At 40.4% G+C, this 21458-nt stretch overlaps 1 protein-coding gene across 4 annotated transcripts in view; it reads left to right on the forward strand.

Annotated features, from left to right (window-relative positions):
• The window catches only part of inpp5f (inositol polyphosphate-5-phosphatase F), a 143141-nt gene that overhangs the window by 81122 nt on the left and 40561 nt on the right, over positions 1-21458 (forward strand). For 3 of the 4 annotated variants that reach the window (XR_007957289.1, XM_052027641.1, XM_052027644.1), the window contains exons 4-6: positions 12981-13109; positions 18556-18723; positions 19638-19694. Coding sequence is in view for 2 of the 4 variants with exons in the window: in XM_052027641.1 (XP_051883601.1) it covers positions 12981-13109; positions 18556-18723; positions 19638-19694 (354 nt within the window). In the remaining 2 variants the exon portion in view is untranslated. Of the gene's footprint in view, positions 1-12980; positions 13110-18555; positions 18724-19637; positions 19695-21458 lie in introns of those variants that run through there. The other variant, XM_052027642.1, reaches the window with a different exon arrangement.

Genomic DNA, 21458 nt, shown 5'->3' on the forward strand with positions numbered 1-21458 from the left:
CTGGCCCTATTCGCCTCGTGATCACAGCCTTAAATTGCTTCATACTGCACTGGTACCTGAATTTGTATATTACCTCCATGTCGTAATCCCTCTGCAGCATCTCCCCTTCTCTGTAACCTGCTCCAGCCCACTAGATCTTTATATTCATTGAATTCTGAGCTGTTGCTGATCTTTATTGCTTCACCAATGGTAGCTGTAGTTTCAATGGCCAGTGCCCAAAGCTCTGGAATTCATTCTCTTAATCTCTCCCCATTCCTTTCTACCTTTTTTTGAGACTCAACTTGAGGCTTGCCTCTGTGCAAGCATTTGATTAACTATCCCCATGTCAAATTTATTCTTGTAAACTGCATCAAAGATACCAGCTAACAGCAAACCTTGTAGATTCCAGGGTTGTTCTTTGAATCTGGTCTTTCTAAACTTTCAAAGTTCAACAATGAATCCTGTAATGAAGTTGCTCCACACTTGTATTTCAAGTGAGTGTGGACAAGGAGCAGCAGTGGATTAATGACTTTTATACTAGGCATTTAGTCAGCCTAAAGTCTCTTTGTTGCAGTGGAATTGCATTTATGGTAATGGTTTAAAAAAAGGCTTTTACAACAGTATGGCTGCAGCACAATACTGCAGAGGTTCCATCACTTATTCTAAGTAAGCTTGATCTGTTGGTGGGAACAATTGTTGGAAATATTTCTTTCTAACAATATTTTTTCATAATTTGGAGCTTTCTGTACTTTTGGCTGCAGAATAGGGCCATAATGTAAAGACTGATCATTGCCTGATTGTAGCTGGATGTTTGGAGTAGGTGATGTCAGCCAGCACAGCTACCCATGAAATTCTTCCTTCTGCTTTAAAGCTCCAGGTCTCCATTCACCAGGTATAAGTGCCAACCTAATCGGTGTGTGGCAAATCAGCCTCGCTTTCACTGTGGTATACACATATTAGAGTACCAATTAGCCAAGTCATTCTGCAAACCTCTTGCTGCTCATTTGATTTTTCCCTGAATGCAAGTACATGTAAAGCAACTATTCAGGTTCTCGTATGACTCCAAGGCACTTGTTCAAATTATGTATCAAGTTCAAAAAGAAGAAAATGTACTGTATATCCTTGTAGCTTGTGCATTAAGATTGTTGCAGTGCTGGGTTATCAAATTTAAACCAACAAATAATGATCATGTCATAGAATCAAAGCTCCAGGAATGTGTCTAACCAGAAGTGGTAACCCTCGTTTGAACAATTTGTTAGTAGTTAAGTTACATCACATGTTGATGGAGTATCATTTTCACATGAGTTCCACTGATTCATAATCTAAAGCAATTGAATAGTGTGCAAAGCTTAGAGCTACTCTTGCATTGGTTAATTAAAGTAGATCAAATTTATATGCATGTGATAGTACCCTTTTCATTGTGCTTTGAAAAAGAAAATTAGACAAAACATGATGGCTTACTGGCATATTTATGGACTTTGAAGTGATTGTCTGAACATCAAGCTAGACAAAGTTATTATGAATTAACAACTAATTTTAATTGTGGTCAAAACCAGACTGCCAGAAATCAGCCAAGAGCACTGACCCCTCTTTCATGCAATTCTATCTTGAAACTTGTTCATTGAATAGTATGAGACGGCCAGGGGGTAAAAACAAGTAATTTAAATGATGTGACTGGCTTAAACATGGAATAATTCTATTGGTCCGAACTCTGGCCTCAACATCTGCACCTGTGCATTGTTGAGGTGGTACAGTGCAGATTGGTGTGGGTTTGGAGACAGAGGTGATCTGTAAAGTTAAACTTCAAGCATTTAACCAACTTCTTCAGCTGTCTTCTATGCAATGGCATGGTTCCAAAATACCCTTGTGAATATGTGGAAGATGATGCACCTGTTCATTTCCTCAAGGATGAGAATCCTGCTTGGGGATTTCTAATTATGCAGCCAAGGGAAGGTCCTTATATAATTGGTCCTGTCTGAGTTGAAGTAGTGCTGGAGAAATATAGATGGTGGGGCAGGGGTTATTTTGCAGGACTAGTCGTTCAGAAGCTTGGGCTAATGATGTGGACTAAAGCATCCAAATTTAATCTCAACATCTGTGGAATTTAAATTTAATTAATTACATATATTGAAAAGTTGTTGGTTTCAGTAATGGCTGCCAGGAAACTGAGAGTGCCTAAATGAATGAAGAGCAATTGTGTACTAGACGATGGAAGTACCAGGTTATTTAGAGCTAAGTGATCCAACATCTAATGGATCAAACCCAGTCTGTCATCCTGTCAGTTGAGTGGTGGATGACTATGGAAGTGAAAGAAAGGAGAGTGGGCCAGTGATGACAGTGGTAGGTGTGTGTTGGCTCCTCGCATTGCCACAATGTTTTTAACGTGTATAATGTTATGTAAGTGGAGTAAATAAAGAAACTTTGCAGTTTTCAGTCAGTTAAGTGGTTGAAGTTCTGTACTAATTTTATGCAATGATTTTGCACTATTATTACATGTCAGAATTTGCTTTTTGAGTTAGAAATAGAGTTTAAGCTGAAAGCAACTTGTAAGAATTTTTAAGCTTTTATAATACAAGCTGGGCTCAAAGGGTTGGTGGGTATGGTGGTGGTTAAAATCCTCTGAACTTAACTGGTCTGGCATTTTTGTGACTCCAGGCCCTCTGCCTTTTCAAACAATTCACTTCAAGGGTTGGGCAATATGTACTGACCTTCCTCTTGGTGTCCACATCCTCTCAAAGGAGGATGGAAATAGTTTGTGCACGATGTTGGATTGAAATTCAGTGGAGGAAATGTGAAGAGGATGTTTATTTATCTTGGGTATAAGTAGTGGCATCAGTATTGATAGGAAGCATGGAGCTAATTGGGTAATTTCCCCCTTCAATCATGCCTGGAGTCAAAACTGTTCTATCAATAATTGTACATATTATTTCTATCAGCTGCTGTTTGTAATGAATCTTTTTAGCAGATTGCTGTCAAAATTCAATCTAACCATGGTCTTGGCACTGACTCATTGACATATTCCACTTAATCTCTGTGGATCGGAGACCGCTCACGTATACAAATTAGCAGATACAAATACACCAAGGTGTGCTTGTTCCTACCTGGTAATTGGTGAGTATTCAAGGGCTTTTCCTGGCTTCATGTTGTTCCTACGTATGCTGTTTAATTCATTTCAATTAGTTAATTATTTCATACCAGTATAATTTTTAAAGAATATTTTAATTTTCTATGTCCAGTGGAGTCTGTGCTTTTTGATGTCTGTCCGTTTCTTTGGTGCTGAGGTATTACTGGGTCAGATTGTAAGGATAACTAATTAATGGAGCAATTTCTCAAGGGAAAATTGTTTGTGCGGTGCACAGCAAAGTGATGTTGCTTGAACAAAGCAGAGAAATTTCCTTTCCACATCTAACCTGTTCCTGCTACTTAGTGAACAATGGAATCACTTTTGTTTTGTGTTCTAAAATGATTAGAGATGTATTACTTAACAACAAACACCAAACTCTTCTGCCACCCAGATACTCTAGGGTAATTTATGGTGTCCAGTCAACTTAAGGATGTGATTAAGCTGGAGAGAGTGCAGAAAAGATTCATGAGGATTTTGCTTAGACCTGGAGTCTTGGTCGGTATGGATGAGTTGGACCGAGGGGCCTGTTTCTGTACTTAATAACTCTATGAACTTATGACTTTGCATCTTTCAACCAGCATGCCTTTGAGATGTGGGAGCACCCAATAAAAATGCACCCAGTCACAGGGAAAGTGTGCAAGGTCTGCACAGACTGCATCTTGGGCCAGGATCAAAACTAGGTCACAGTTGCTGTGCAGCAGCAGCATTGTTTGCAGCATCACACTACTGCCCACAATCAAATTCTCTCTTTGGTTTCTTATTGTTAAGGGTCATATACTTCAGAGCATTGTCTGCTGTTACGATGGAAGGAATTGGGCTTCATTTTTGTTTTTCAGTTTTCTCTTTTACCTTAGCTTGGCTCTTAATCCTTTCCCTTGAAAGATAGCTAGCCCTGCATGTGAATAGTGAAAAGGTGTGAGTTAATGCTATGAGGCACAAGTATTGATCCACCACATCATTGAGGAGAAACATCCCAGAGTAACATGACGTTATATGACTTGTGCACGTCTTTTTGGTGTCAAAGTAAGAACATTTGAATCTGACGCCATGGTTGCTTGAAATGGACTATATCGTGGGAGTATCTTCTGAAGGACTGCAGCAGTTTAATGAGACAGCTCACCGCCACTACCTTGAGATTAATCAGGCATGGGCAATAAATTGTGGCCTTGCCAGCAATATCCACATACCAAAAAATGAATGAATAAGCAGTGTTTGCACACCCATGGTCACTAAGTGATCAGATAGAAATTAAAATGAACTACAATATTTATCCTCCGGGGAGAGAGATAACCATCATTGAACACTTCAACATTTACAAATTATAATGGAAAGCTCAGATCTTCATGGATTCATTGTAATGTGGCAAGTATTGACTGACAAATGAGAGAGCTTCTACCAGACATGAGATCTTAACTTGTTTACCATTAGGCATGTAACTAATCACCTTGGCTTCATTGTTCCATTACCCACCTATCAAAATTATCTTGTTTTCCAAAGCAGTGACGAATCACATATCCGGTGCTTCAGCAGAAAACAAACTGCACGCTCAGCCAAATTGTGCACTGATGCATTGAACCCTGCAGCATCCTTGGCACGAGCAATTTAACTATTTCCTGCTGCAGTACAAATCCAAAGAATTCAACAGGAAAGAAACACCTTTTTGTTTTAAATCATGAGATTAAGCTGAAACCTGATGTCATTGATACCTTGTCTAAACCCTTCATAATTTCAAAACATTACTTCAGTGACATTGTATGACAGGGATATCCACAATGATATTGTGGATTCTGTAATATCAGGGTTCTAATATAATACCTTGGATTGTGTGACCAGTCTACCCAGTGTTTCAGCAAATTACCAGCACTCCTCTCTGCACTCTCAGTACCTCTCAACTCCTTCATAATTCTTTGTACCCTGCCCCCCCATTCCACCCCACCCTCCTACGCTGGCACTCGCTCCACTGGGTTTTTTTTTACAGATTTTCAGTTATTAGAAAATAAATATTAATGGCAATTTTCTGTCCTGCCTACTGTCTTTGTGTATGCATTTTCCCATATGAACAGCACCTGGCTGAGTCATCTTTGTATCCATATGCCTAGATTTCCTTTCATTGATATGTTTCCCAACTCTGCGTGCTCCCTTCTGATTAATGGTTTTTATTGGCTCATTATTGTCTCCTGTGTTTAAGCTTAGAATCCCATTCAAAAACATATTTATTGGCCTTTTGATGCTTTCTGTAATATTCTGTGAACCTATGTTCATGAGGTCTCAGCAGTGTGTCACTAACAAGGTAAAATATAACTACTGCTGTTCCGTAACCAAAATGCATCCTCTCACACCTGACGTGAATTAATATATAGCTGATGGAAATTGTATTCCCATTTTAGTAACATATTTGCAGTTTCATTTGGTCTTTTAAAGAGATACCTTAGTTTGAAGTCATCTGCAAACTTTAGTTTCACTGCTTTCCAAATGATTTTTGTGTGTAATGTGTGTCCAAATAATTTGTTTCTGGAATGCATAGGTGTCTTGGAGCTGACCTGAAACTGCTTCAGAGCTGAGTCCTTGATGCCACTAATCCTTTGCAAGTACTGTGGAAAATTGTCCTCCTTTCTATTTTCTCCTTTTTAATCAATATTCTCAAAGTGACTTCTTTGCATGGTTTCTTGTCAGAGGTCTTCCTATAACACTACACTTCCCCACCCCTACATGTCTAAACCCTTAAAAATAATTAAATGGGATATCTTGAACACAATAATCCTTATTGAAATTTGTGTGACTGTTTGTATTTTCAGTCTTCATTAAGAAGTGCACAATGACTGTTTTTGTTGGGTGGGCAAAATACATGGTTGTATACTATGGAAATAAGCCCTTTAGCCCATGAGTCCATACTAACTGGTAAACACCAATGTACACAAATTAATCTTGTGCTTCCATTAAGTTCTCCCAGATTCTAATACTATCACTCCAACTGGGCAATTTACAGTGGCCAATTAATCTACCAACCCACACACTTTGGAATGGGGAGGAACAGAAGGACCTGGATGAAACCCATGTGGTCACAGGGAGAGCATGCAAACTCAACACAGATGGCCACTGAGGTCAGGATTGAACAAGTTGCTGTAACTGTGAGGTAGCAGCTCTATGACAGCCATCCATCTGCATGATGAATATTAAAGTAACTGAGCTCTAATTATTCAGATTATCTCCCTGGTTTTGTAAATGATATTTAAGTCACTGAAGTTTTCTACTCAATATCCATACATGAGAGCCCTGAAATGTATTTTGGGGACATCAGCTCTCCTCCACACCCACATCATAGAATAGAATCATACAGTGTGGAAATGGGCCCAATTCTTCCAAGGTGACCAATGGGCACCCTTCCATGTTAATCCTGTTGCACAGCAATTGATCCATAGCCCTCTATGCCTAAGGAATTCAAGTGCTCAATTAGACATTTCTGGAATACTATCAATAACCCAGCTTCAGCCACTCTCTCAAGCAGTACATTTCAGGGTTCTTCCCTGGGTGAAGAAGGCCCCCTGTCATATACCCTCTCAGTCTCTTCCCCCTTCCCTTAAACCTATGTCCTCTACTTTTATTCATCTCTGATTTCAGAAGTTTCCTGCACTCTACCCTATCTATACTCATAATCTTGTGTGCTTCAATTCTGTCGCCACTAAATCTCTGCTCCAGAGAAAACAGAACTAGCTACTCCAGTCACTCAGAATGGCTCCATCCCAAGCAACATCCTGGGGAATCTCCTCTGCACCCTCTCCAGCATCATCACATCCTTCCTATACTTTGGTAACCAGAACTGCATACTGTACTCCACCTGAGGTCTACCCAAGGTTTTATGAAGATAGAGCATAACCTCTGTACTACTTTATTCAATGGCTAAATAATGAAGGTCAGTATCCCATGTCCCTTCCTAACCAAGTTATCTATGGAGTTTAAATTGGGATTAAACTTCATCTGCCACTTTTCAGCCCATTTCACCAACGCCCTAATATCTCTCTGCAGTCCAAGACTACCTTCCATCACTCCCATTGAATCCAAGGTTGGAGCCTGTCAGGCCCTGGATATAATCCTCTCTATGAACTTTATTCCTTCTCAGCTTTCATAAAGTTGTTGTTCTTGTTTTTGACCGGTTTCAGGTTCACCACCATCTCAATACTTCAAGAAAGTGGAAAATAACACAACCAGCACCATTTTGATTTGCAAAGCAACCCAGTGCTCCACAGTATTGTTAATCTCTGCTTCCAAAGCACTTCAACACACTTTTAGCTTTTGAGCTGGCTTTCCCTCCTGTGGTTGGATTTTGAGCCTCGATGTATTGTAATTGGCATTTCCAAGGAGCTTGTACATATTTTACTCTGACCTGATTTACACCTTGCATCACAACCAGATCCAGCAACACTTCTGTCAATATAAACTGCTTAACATACTGTACATATTTTAGGAATTGCATTCTTTTTTCACTTGCCCTGTCCAGTTGATAACTTAAGTTTCCCAAAGTCAATTTTTTTCTTTGTTTTACTCCTAAGCTAATTTTTTTCCCATCTACTTTGTAATTTGTAGATCTGTAATATATCCTAAACAATGAAGCAATTGGCTTCAATTATTGACTCTGGCTGCACTGCACAAGAATGTGATACAAAAAAATTGATGTTAAGCGATGGCTTTCAGATCTCTGGTGCACATTATAATGGATACATTTAAAACTTTATAAACAATACTTTTATTATATATAAAAAAAAATCCCCCTCGTCACACCAGTGTTAGTTTGCTTATTGGACCATCTTTTTCTTTTCTCCATGGCACTTTTGATAACTTGTGCCATGTGAATATTCTGTTTGTGCGCTCAAGTTGAGTTTGTCATATGCAGAAGTACAATGAGTTACAGGTACAATGAAAAACTAGCAGCAGCATCACAGGTACATAGGTCAGACAACTCTCAGGACATGTACATAATCATACATAAATTATACCAGAGAGTGGAAAAAAAACTCCGCAAAGGAAGACATTATTGCAAAAGAAAACACAATCAGAGACAAATCCATGGGAGTGCAAGAGGTGGTCCATAATGTTCTGTCACTGAGGTAGGATTAGGGTTGTGCAGGTCAGTTCAGGAACCTGACAGCTTGAAGGAAAGTCGCTGTTTCTGAACCTGATGGTATGGGACTACAGGCATCTGTACCTCCTGCTCGATGGTAGCATCGAGAAGAGGGTGTGACCTGGATGGTGGGGATCCTTGATGATAGATAATGTCATCTTGAGGCAGTATCTCCTGTGGATGTTGTCAGTGGTGGGGAGGGCTGTACCTGTGATGGACTGGGCTTTGACCACGATTCTCTGCTGCTTCGTGTTCCCATGCATTGCAATTGCCGTACCAGGCTGTGATATAACCAGTCAGGATACTTTCAATAGAGCATCTGTAGAATTCCCTTTCTATAATGAATACTCACCACTAAATAGCATACTGTGGTGTGGCCACACCTTTCTCTTGTGCATAAGAATATTTATTCCTGTATTCAATTTGTTAAAACCCCAAATTCACTGATATGCACATTAATGGTTAGATTGTACCCAGGCCCCTTATTTACATTTTTTTTTCCCTCTTACGCTTGTTTCCTTTCAAATTGTATCAGCTTATTCAACACAAATGACTTAAATATCATCTGCCTTCTATTTCACCACCCTGTTACTTATAAAGTCTTTTATATTTCTTTCCTGGCAATTGCCAACGTATTTTGGATTCCGTACCTAACTTTAATATTGCACTCTCCCCATTGTACCTCAGAAGTGGACCAACACTGACCTTTTTTCAGTGAGCCACTTGTGAGACGTTCCTTCCTTTCCAACATTTGCTGAAAATTTACATATCTTGTCTATTGCCTTTCCTTTTCTCAGTGATCACAATTTAAAACGAAAAAAACTGACTTTGTCGACCATCCTTAAGAGATCTGAATTATCCTCTGCATATTGGAGCGTGTACCAATTTGTTTGAAGTTTGCCCACACTTTGCTATAACTGGTCTGTAGTTATTTAGTCTGTTTGTAACATATTGGTGACTAGTGTTTCCTGAATTAGTTCGCACTTTCTGTATTAAATGGGTTCAGTCTAAATTGCAATGTTTTTATTATTGGTTTTGATCTGTTTACTTTGTCACTGATTTAAGGTTTGTATCATGAGATTATTTCCAAAGAGGGTGTCTGTGAAGAGTGCTTGAATAAACAGCGCACATTGAGTTCTTTGTCACGCATGTATAAGCCTGTACCTCTGTGTTGGACTTAGCGATTAAGAGCCCATTGAGCACTAAGCATGTATAAGAGCATTGACATGCATGAACTTCAGGTTCCATTGCAAGCCACTCGTGTAACTTTAAAACTTGCAGCCAAGGGAAAGTAAATGTGTTTAAGTTGAAAAGAAACATTACATGGTTCATAAGCTGACACCTTGTGCTTTTGCCTCAACCTGGAGTAACATGCCTCATTTTAACTTTATTCATTGGATGTGTGTGTTGCTGACCTTCAATTGGCTTTGAACTGAGAGGTCTGCCAGACTACTTCAGTGAGTACTCTAGTTCCAGTTATGTTGCTTTGTGTTTGCAGTCTCTCACAGACCAGACCAGGTAAAGAAGACTTTTTGAAGGCACTTGTGAATTAAGTGGGTTTTTACAACAATCTGGTAGTTTTGTTATCATCGTTAGGGATACTAGCATTTTAGTTCACAATTTATCTGAGTAACTAAGTTTAAATTTCACAGCTGCCGTGGTGAGATTTGAGATCTCTTGGCCAATTGGCTAATCGTCTGGATCATTCGGCCAGAAGCACATAACCACCGTGCTGCTGTACTTCTGAAGTGCTATTTCATCATGTAATGATCTTCGATTGTCTGGCAGTGAGTTTTTCTCTGAAATAGCACATTTGGTTATGTGAAAATATTAAATCTAAAGTGTCTTATCAGTTGCCAGTCATTTTAAAGAAAACGTGGGGAATGTAAAAATTCTAACTTCAGAAGGCAACCATTTGTGTAGTTCCCTCTGTTCTAGAATGTCCCAATGAACTGCCCTTGAAGAATGGCAGAAAATGAAGCCAATTTGTGCACGTAAGCTCTTGCAAACAGCAGTATTGTAATGACCTGATAGTCTGTGATACAAGAGAAAATAAACTGCATTTTTTGTTAAGTCATGTCTACTATGGATTGCTAATAATTAAGCTAATTCTTTTTTGACTTTAACATTAGTGCACCTTTTAACACCATGAGACAAAGCTTATTGAGTCACCTTGGGCAGTAGAAATACTGTGCAACCATTTTGTTTTGCTTTTACTAAGACATTTTCAGGTGAAATGCATTGGCTACCTTTCTCAATGTGCAAGTGGCAACTTGTCTTGACGGCAGCAATAATACAGATGTACAGTGTCAGATTAATGAGTCACCCAACTGCTGTACATCTCAATCAAATGTGTGATTCTCTTATTTCTAAATCCAATACCAAGTTGAGAACTAAGATTCAATATTCTTTGTACCATAACCATACATTTATTTGTCAATGGGGTGGGCAGTACAAGCTTTGTATTCAGTCTAGTTGTGCCAATGATTATCTGTGCTTCACTTCACATTTAAGGATAATATAATGTACTATTATCTTATAGAAGTGTAGGTCGTTTTGTGCAATTACAACTTGTAGGAAAGGCTATGCATTTTGGATCTGTGGCCATATAAGCTCCAGGGGGATATGGTAATATAATTGTGTTACCAGGTTAATACACCAGAGATTTGAGTTAAATTTTATGGAAAGACATAGTGGTTCAAGTGAAAATAACAGTGAAGCTGTTTAATTGTCAAAAACCTAACCTGGTTCGCTAGTGTCTTTGAGAGATTGAAATGTGCCTTGGTCATTTGGGCTGCGTGGGATTCTGGTTGAACACCAAAGTGGTTGACCCTTATCTGGCTTTACAAATCATTCCATTGCCAGGGCAAGTCAGAATACATACGAAATAATTCCCTCATTCGGATGAAGAAATTTTTTTTAAAAAAGGGGTTAAGTAACAGCAAGTAAACTGTTGCCAGTAGAGCAATGTTAAGTTTGCTATGAAATGAAAATAAATTGGAGCTATTTGGATTGACAGGAGATAAAAATGTGCTGTAGTTAGAATAACTTGGAATTTAATTAGGAATAATCTAGGAAAGTAACTAGGGCGGCATGGAAGTGTTGTGGTTAGCATAATGCTATTACAATGCCAGAGACCTGGGTTCAGTTCCCACCGCTGTCTGTAAGGAGTTTGTACGTTCTCTCCGTGTGTCTGTGTGGGTTTCCTTCGGGTGCTCCGGTTTCCTCCCACTTTCCAAAGGTGTACAGGTTAGGAGCTGTGGGAATGCTATGTCGGCACTGGAAGAGTGGCAACACTTGCGGGCTGTCCCCAGCACATTCTCAGTAACGCAAAAAGATGCATTTCACTGTTTTGATGTACATGTGACTAAAATATATCTTGTATCTAATTTCAGTAAACCCAAGCATTTGACTTGCATTTCCATTAGTTTTCATGACCTTTACTATCACTGCAATCTTGGAAATATGGAATCAGAGCAATCAGCTAAAATTGTAAATCTTGATGCTATTTGGTGAAATACACTTTCAACCCAGAAGTAGTCTGATTCAAGAATGATTCACCTTTGGCATCCCTACACCCATCCCACTTTATTTCTCATAAATTCTTCCAAATATGGGTTGGTGTTTGGCAGAATTGCACATCTGTTTTGTTTTGTCAACTTAGTACTGTGGGCTGCAGAAGCAAAAATCCCATCCTGCCTGGAGGGGAGCCATGGTCTTGTGCTTGTGTTGGTTACAGACAATAATATTTACTGCTTGAGATGTATCTGGTGCATTATAGTGCTTTTAGCATCAGGGGTCATGTTGCTCTTCAGGTTGTTACCTTGATTGTGTGTTCTTTTGTCCTTTTGAAAGTTGCTGTATAACTGTGGCAGCAATATATTTAATGGACATCAATTCTTCCAAATCATTGGATCCAAACTATTCCCAAGGAACTTTACTATTGTACCTTAAAGCAAGTACATTAAGTAAAGTAAACTTGAAGTTTTAAGTGTTCTGGGATGGAATTTGTCTGTCTTGTTTTTTTTCCCCTTTCCTAAACTATTCAAATTTACCTCTTGGGTTAAATAGATTTTGATCTTCATGGGTTGAAGGTGGGATCAGCCATAAGTGTGAATTTAGTTGGAGCAAATTTGAAGTATTTCTTATCCCCACACAAGTGGGAAGGAACTCGAAGTCACAAAAGTTATGGTAGCTGAGATGGGATCCACTGAAATGCCTTTTTGGTTTTAAAAATGAATTGTGATGAGCTCGGTGATATTGAAGACTGAAATTGAAGTTAATTCTTTGGGTTAGCTGGCTGTATGCCAAACTGATAATCCCATTTAAGATTGTTCAGAAATCTCCATGGCTTGCTGGATGTTGGTGGATTGACTGGACTGACTTTGTGTCAGGGCCTGGGATGCCTGCTCTCCCCTTGACACACTAGGGCTTGGGGTGCCCATAATCTCCTTAAACTTGACATCTGATGTTCCAGAAAATCTGCCAGTCCAGCTCCACCTTGTGCCTGAGTTTATTGGACTAACAGAATTTTACTGTATTCAGTTATTAATCTGTCAACTTTGGGTGTATTGGAGCCAGCATAGGAGAAATGAGACTGTCTTGAAGGATTACCTTAATTTACAGAACTGTGCAAGTCACTGCTGCATGAAAGATTGAAGTTGTAGAGTCATCAGAAAACTGTCAGATTTGACTGATTCACAGTTGTCTATAAAAAGCATGCCTCAGAATGATTATTTATTATTCCTATTTCATTTGCAGCTCTGCAAGAAGCATCATTTTGGTATAAACAAAACTGAGAAGATAACCCAGTCTCCAGATGACTCCAAGTTTTTGCTCAAGACGTTTAGTCAAATCAAGTGTAATGTGGCTGTTCCAATCAAGAAAAAGGTGAGCGAATGCTTCATTGAATCTTCCTAAAGTGTTAGCTTCATGGCTCTTTGCACCTGTGGTAATTTACATATTTCTGTCAGCAACCTTCACTGGTTAAGGGCCAACATAGTTTTGTCTAAATGATCAATTATTAACCAGGGTTGATATGCACAGTAATTGGTGGTAATTCACTGTAGTGATTTTTAGGACTAGTTTTCTAATTAGCCTTTGCAATATTCAAACTTTTTGTTGAACGTCACTTGTTGGTGGCTATAACCATCACTTATTCCTGGTCCACTGTGTTATCAGTCTGTTTCACTCAAAGTTGTCCAAACCATAAAAATTGATGTAAAGACAAAATGCTAGAAACCCTCAACTGGTCATGTAACATCTGTAGAAAAAGAAATAGCTAACGTTTTGGGTCACAGACCTTGTGTTCTGGTGAAGAGTTCGTATGTGAAATTTTAACTCTTCTTCAGATGCTGCCTGACATGCTGAGTGTTTCCAGCATTTCCAGTAACTGCAGTATTTTAATGCCTTTTAAGCAGAGCATGTTTATTTTTAACTCGTTCACTTTTAATGATTTAAAAGGTTGAACTTTATTTGAGTTGGTGTAAAAGTTTTAAATTCTGTTTGATAGTTAATAACTATAATCATCATATTAAAACAACAGTTGTGGAGCCAGTAGCTGACGCCCTGGTACCTCACTTGGTGCTTAATGTGTTGCCAGGAAAAAGAGTGCTGATGGAACCAGAGCTAAAAGGGGTCATTAAAGTGTTATAAACAGATGTATTACTAATGGTGCTTGGTGCAAATTCCTACCATTTCCGCTGCTGTGCGTGATTGTGCCAGGAACCTGGTGAGAACCCTGGCCCTCTCTGTGGCTGTGTGCTGCCGTGCGGCGATCTTGTTGAAAGCTCAGTAATTGGGTGTGTAGAGAGGTTGTCTGTGAGGGCTGGTGTTGTGCAAGCCAGAATGAGCCATGTAGGTGCTCAGTGTAAAGGTGCAGGGCTTGGGGCTGCACACTTAATGGCAACAAGCTCAACGCCCAGTTTCTGCCGTTGTGCTGATAAACATCGAGAAGTCTACTGGCTGGGGAGGAGGGGGGAGAAAGGTCAAGAGGGAAGACAGCTTTCATTACATCCAACAGGAGGTGATGAGGGGACCACAGGATCAGGATAGTCCATGTGTCGTCAGGGTGCAGCCCTGAGCCCTTCCTCTCAGTACTGAGTGACTGCACTGCTCACATCGGTCTGACTAATGCTCGTCCTCACAGGCAGACCCTCCTTACTGAGCTGTGGGACAATTCACTTCTGGGAAGCACCAGAGGAGGGCAGGAGGTCATGCCGGCTATTTGACACAGCAGTGGAGAGGACACAACAGTATGCAGCCTGAAGTAGATGTATTTTAATGTAAATAGGGTACATATCTGTGGGTGTTTGGAGTGGAGAACAAAAGGTGTTGAAACAAATCACCCTGCAACACTGGGGTGTCAGTGTATTGCGGGATTGAACTCCAGCCTGTGAGCAAGGGAATGCAATTGAGATCAATCTTGGTAGATTTATTGGACTATTTTGGTGCTGTGCTTGTCATGTGAATTGGCTGTACTCTGAACAGAGATCTAATGTCTCCTTTGCAGGAGTCAGCTGAAGAGTGATTGAACCTGAGCTTTTTAATGAGACAGTGAAAACAATTGAACTCCCTAGCAGGTGACCTCAGCAAATTGGCTGAGCATCTCTTGCTGTTGCTGGCGATCCAACATCCTTCCGAATGTCATCATGCTGCTGCTTAGGAAAGAAGCATGTGTCACCTCTGAAAAGCTAATTGATGACATTCATTTACTGTGACCTGGCGGCATATCTCTCGAGTCAGGCAAGACTAGTCATTTTGTCAGAAGAGACTTTGAACAGTCTTTTCATTGAGCTTTGATATTTTAAACAAGTGGGACTGCTTGAAAACATCAGATCACATTGGATAGATATCTGTGTAGGCTTGATGGAAAAGGGGTGTTTCAGTAATAACACTAAAGTTAGTGTTCGGCCACTGATGTACCTCTGCTGGCTGAGTGTTTAAGATGGAACACAGATGTATTCTATTTGTGGAGTTGGCAAAGCAACCCTGGCCACATACCAGCTCTTCTGATGACTGTTACGATGACTATTAGCCCAACCAGCAGAAAAGGGTTTGTCTCTGAAACACATGGTTAGTAATTGCAATGAAATGAAAAGTTTAGCCAAACCTCAATCTCGTGAGATAAAAGTAAATTTCACTTTGGAATTGTTGATCTGGCATTCTGAGGTAATGCTTGTGTTTCATTCATGGGGCACTGGCTTCTTGAAAGCAAGGAGTGACTGCCTTCTCTTGGCCTTTTAATGGGCAAATCCAGATCCTTGAATTCAGTCCAAATATCTCCCTTTCTGCAAGCTTTTCCACACACTATGATAGCAGTTGCTGTCGAGGTGGATGCTGATACATTTTCATATAAACTGATAGTGTGGTCCATTTTTCTTTACTGATGTTAATTTGTATGTTTGTTAATCTGCCATGTTGTAATTGGTAGATGGAGAGAGGTCAGTGTAGTTTAATGAATAGGTCTTTAGAGATGGAGTAATTTCATGCTGAGGTATGCATCAGTGACTCCTGTGAAACTTCCAGTGAGATTCTGCCTGAAATGTACTCCCAGATGCTCATCTTTCACCATGTAGAAAGGCTTTTCCTCATGTCACCTTGAGTTCTTTTGAAATCACCTTCATCTGTTCATCTGGTTCTCTCCCTTCCAATGTAGATTCTCTTTATCTACTGTCTCAACCCCTCATTATTTTAATAATCTCTTACATTCTCTTGCTCAGCCTTCTCTGCTCTCAGAGTAGTCCTGGCTTCTCCAGTCTTTCTCCACAATGCAAATACTTTATTCCTGGAACTAATCCAGTAAATTCTGTCTGCACCCTAACATCCTATCCTGAAGGGCAGAATTGGAGCCAGCTGTGGCCAATTCAATGTTTAGTGTTAGTTCATCATATCTACCTCACTTTTTACTCTAGCCCATGAAGTTCAAGATCCTACATAAGGTTTATTATCTGCTTTCTCAATCAGCTACCTTCAAATGTGTATGCACATGTACATCTAGTCCCTGTTCCATTACCTTAAACACCACGTGGTAGTGTGCTTGGCTGGAATAATGATTCCTCTCATGATAATGCAAAATTAAACTGCATCTGAGAAACAGATTAAAATTTATATATTAATCAGCATTTTGAATATACTGAGTGTTTAATTAACTGCTACTCCTTGACAAATAAAAGATGTGGTAGATTATTAACTTTCCAGGTAAAAAGGAAAGTTGATGTTGCATCCATTCTTTATGGAGTGAGAGTACAAGGATAGTATAACAAGACCCACTGCAATGCAAGTAGTGTGAAACATGGACCTGATCGGAGAGAAACAGACCAAGCTCTTTGTTGCCTCCACCCATCACCTCCCAGCCTCACTATTTTCACTCTTCCCTCCTCCATCTGCCTATCACCCCTCATCTGGATCCACCTATTGTTTGCCAGCTTTTGCCCCTCCCCTTCCCCTCACCTGTATATACTGGCTATCTCCCCTCTACTCTTAGTCCTGATGCAGGGTCTTGATCTGAAATGTCAACTATCCATTTGCCTCCGCAGGTGCTGCCTGACCTGCTGAATTCCTCCAGCAGCTTGTATTTGGTAAACTAAATTGGCAAATTAGTTTATTATTGTCACATGTACTGAGGTACAGTGGAAAAACTTCTTGCATACTGTCCAAACAGATCATTTCATTACAACAGTGCATTGAGGTAGTCCAAGGTAAAGCAATAACAGAATGCAGAGTTACAGAGTGCAGTGCAGGTAGACAATAAGCTGCAAGGCCATGACAAGGTAGATTGTGAGGTCAAGAGTCCATCTTGTATTTTGAGACCTAGCTGCAGATCTGCCCACATGTTAAAGGTTCAATCATCCACATGCTCACTTTCTCAGTCTCCTCAACTCCAAGGCCCTGGGCTTGACTTCATCTCTTACCAGTTTTAGCTGTCTCCTTTTAAATGTTGCAGTGTATTGATTCCATTCTTCAGCTTTGTAAAGTCAATTAAATTACTTGCCCATTTTGAGAAGTGGAACACAGGTCAAATAGCTACTTGCTCCCCACCCAGCCTTTGAATTGCCTCATTTGTGCACAGCCCATACATACGAGCGAGTGCTTAAAAGACTGGCAGGATGGATTTTCCAGCTGCTGCAGTGCTGTGGGCATCTTCTACCATGTGTGAACTCGGTTCATGGCCCCATTTCTGACTTTCAGACTGTTGAGGTTACGAACAGCTCTAAAGAACGGAACCCTGCTGTAACCAGGGGAGGACCTGTATTTCTGAATATTCAACCAATGCTCAGCAATCTGTACTATATTGGTTCAAGTTGGGAACAAATGGGGACAACTGCTGCCTCAATCATGTAACACCATAGTGCTGCATCAGTCATAAATTAAGTTCTAAAATTTCGATCCAACATTCTTGCCAAATCCAGTTTAGCAGGCGGGGACAGAAGTAATTTGACTTTGAGAAGGCAACTGGATCAGCATTTATGGGGGGGTGGGGGAAGCGAAAATGGTAGGGCTTTGGGGAGAATGTCGGTGAGTGAGACTAACTGTATTTACTCATGGAGAGAGTGCGAGTATGCTTGATGTTACCATTCTGAAACATTTTCCTTCAATGGCACTTGGAGATGATGTAGGATCTTGCCTTGGCAGGCATTTAAATGAAAGGTCCTGAACTTTGAGAATTAGACTTCATTTATCACCTGGCCATTGTCTGTCTTTTATTTGTGGATGTTTTATATGTTTGCTGTTTATGGGTTTAAAGTTTAAAGTACTTTTATATACTTGATGGCTCAGTGAAAATGTAAGCTAAAACACGTGGTGCTCTTTACCTCCCTCTCTTCCCCCTCCTCCCAATTTGCTAGTTTTAATTGGAGCATGTAATTAATAGGCAACTAAATTACTTTATTGGAAAGAAATCCATTGGGATTTGTGCACTGGAAAACAACATTGAATATGAACAGGAGAATGGCTACTCTAATACAACAATTCCTGCTACTTGGAGCTCAAAACAGTAATTACTTGCTGGAAATGGGGCGGGGGGGGGTGGTGTGGGAAATGAGTATCTTTTGGAGTTGTAAAAGTGTTATGCCTTGTGTCTAAACTTTGCATGTTAAGTCTTTCCTGTGTGGCAAACATGGCTATTGAGTATGGGGAAATGTATCAATGGTCACTGGGGACTTCAGTATTGAACTTCAGATGGATTCCCTCTATGTTGGCTGCTCTGAGGAGATTTGATTGGGCGTTTGGTGCTGGGTATGGATAGAAATGGTGTGTAAAAGTTGTACTTTGACAGCATGGAACATGCTTTGTGTCCCCTGTCCTTTCTATTTCAGCATCTGCTTTTTGTTTGCAGGCCAAGGAAAACAAAGAAAAGGAACGTTTGGAACGAAGGTTGTTGGAAGAGCTTATCAAGATGTTCATGGATTCTGATTCATTTTATTATAGCCAGAGCTATGACCTTACAAATTCGATACAGAGACAAAGTGCTTCAGAGAAGGAAGAAACATCATTGTGGCGAAGGGTAAGGTTTTCCCCAGAATTAACTGCTCAATGTCTCAAACAAACCAGATCATCAAGTGTACCCAGCCTGAAGCCCATCATCTGAAATTATAGTACATCTCCCTGCTCTCCTGTCACATTCTTGATAATTTCATATAAAGCAGGCATTGCCTACTAACTAGGAGTAGAGGACCCTTCTGATATAGAAGGTCTCGACATGAGCCCCCAGGACTCATGGTGCCTGGCATTTGCCAACTTTCTCAGCTGGTGATCCAGCAAGGGGAAATCTGGCTGTTACCTTTTCATTTGTGAACACAATTGATGGTATTACAGCAGAACGAATTGGCAGCTTAGCCTGTTGTAAGCTAAAATGAGGGTTTTAAAAAAAATAAGTTATTGTAAAGTAAGCAAGTACTCAAACGGGTATAATCCAAGCTGTTGGTCTTGTCTTTGAGCTGTCTGCTTACTAACTGCACCCATCATGTTTCTGTCTGACTCAATAATTCACTATCTTTTCCTTCACTTACTGGATAGTTCTTCAGCTATTTGGCCCTCACAGACTGAAATCCCCTTCCTAAAATTCTACCCATTTCCACTTTTCTTTCCTCTTTTAGGATCCACTTCCATACTCATCTCTCTGCACCTCCTTATCTCTTGTGCTCAGTGCACATTTTTATTCCATCACGGTGAATTACCTTGGGGGTGTCGCCTAACATTAAAGGTGCTTTTTAAGTCCCTGATTTTATATTGCACAAGTTACTGAAATTGACTGAAGGATCTTGTACAGTAATTATTAGTTAAGGTAGCTCTAACTGGATCAAATGATAGCAACAAGGCAATCCATGTAGGGCACAGCAATGAAATCAAAATGAGGTGCAGAGAACCAATAAGTAAAATAATATGTTGCTACTTACTAATGTCTGTCTTCTCTCTCAGGTTGACGATAGATTTTTCTGGAATAAATACATGATGGATGATCTGATTCAGTTAAATGTAAGTAATGACATTAGTTGTATTGGAATGAAACACCATTTACACTTGTTGCATCATGCACAGTTCCTTGGGTTCAAGAATGACCTGTTTACACTCCAGTTTTGTGGGGTGACTGATGGGACAATTGTGGGACTTCAGTCTGCCACAGATGGGGCAGGAGGTACTTTACAGGACTGAATAGTTTGAGGTGAAGCATCCCTGCTTTTTTACCAGATTTCTTGTGTGCTTCTGCTGAATGGGCTTGAGGTTCGAAATGCTGCAACTCCATTTCAAGTGGTCATGGGCCAGAGATTCTCATGAATTGATGGAATTTTACACTTTTTCAAGGAGACTTTGACAGCATTCCTGAATTGTGCCCTCTATCCAATTGATAATCTTTTGCTGTGACAGATCTCAGAATAAAGTGTCCGCTTTGGGCATCTGGTCATGAGTGATGCAGTATGCTCATTGGAGCTGTCTGGATGTACTTGGGGCCTCGGTGTTGGTCTGGGAGAGGATGCTATTGGTTCATTTATTGTGACCGGGGAGGGGAGTTTTGTGAAAACTCAGCACTGGTAGTATCTCTTTGGTGCTTGAAGTGCCTGGTGTAGGTCGTCCCTAGCGATCAGTTGCCTGGTCGACTACAAGCTTTGTGCTGGGTTTGAGATCTTGATCTCCTTCCTATGGTACAGAAGGTGGTTGGGAGGATGGCAAGGTGTGGGCCATTCAGTCCGTCAGGTCATGCTGGCTCCCAACAGTAACAGCAATTACATCGGCCCTGTTCCTCTTCCCATTTCCCTGGAGCCCTCCAATTACCTCTCTCACACATGCCCATCAACTCCCCCTTTGGTTCTAGTGGCAATTACCTTCACTATGGGGTAATTTACATTGGCCATTTAACCAACCAGCACATCCCTGGGATGTAGGAAGAAACCTAACAGAAACCCTCAGTCGTCATGTGGAGAATGTGGAAACAGATAACACTTGAGTTCAGGATGAACCCAGGGGCTGTGGGGTAGTAGCACTAACTATGTTACCACCCTGTGGTCCTCCAAATGCCCTTACTTCCTTAGTCAAAGGCTGTGCTTGTACACTGAAGATCAGGCCTGCCTTGGAGGTGTGGTTTCTGAGATTTGTAAAAAGGGCTTGCTTTTTCCAAGGGCACGATGGGTATATTTATTGCTGTTTGCAGCAGCAACAATTTGATGGAGGACCTTTATTTTGTGGTTATTAATTAAGGCCCAGTTTGTTTTTTTTTGTTGTATGCTTCAGAAGTAGTCAATGACAACTTGGAACTTGGCCTCCAATCATATGTAGTTGCAAATGTTGTCTGCCTACTGCAGCTGGATGACTGTAGTGGGGATGAATTTTGGTTTTGGAGTGGAGGTGAAATGTGTCCTTTTAAAACTGAGATGAGGAATTTCTTCAGCCAGAGGGTGGTGAAAATGATTCCAGCATCTGTAGTCCTTTGTTTCTCCAGAGAGAGGTTCTTGATTGGTAAGGCGATTAAGGGTTATGGACAGAAGGTGGGAGAATGGGGTTGTAAAATATCAGCTATGATTGAATGGTGGAGCAGACTTGATGGGCTGAATGGCCTAATTTAGTACCTATATCTTATGGTTGAATGGTTTCAGATTTGTCCTGTTGATTAGCTGTACTCCAGTGGGAAGCTTGTTAAGATATTGTTGTTAGTCACAAGTACATTGAAACACAGTGAAATGCATCTTTGTGCAGAATGTTCTGGGGCCATGTACGCCATGGTGGTGGGAAAGATTGGGCAAAGTA

This window comes from Pristis pectinata, chromosome 12 (genome assembly GCF_009764475.1).
Source record: "Pristis pectinata isolate sPriPec2 chromosome 12, sPriPec2.1.pri, whole genome shotgun sequence".
In the NCBI taxonomy this organism is placed as follows: domain Eukaryota; kingdom Metazoa; phylum Chordata; class Chondrichthyes; order Rhinopristiformes; family Pristidae; genus Pristis; species Pristis pectinata.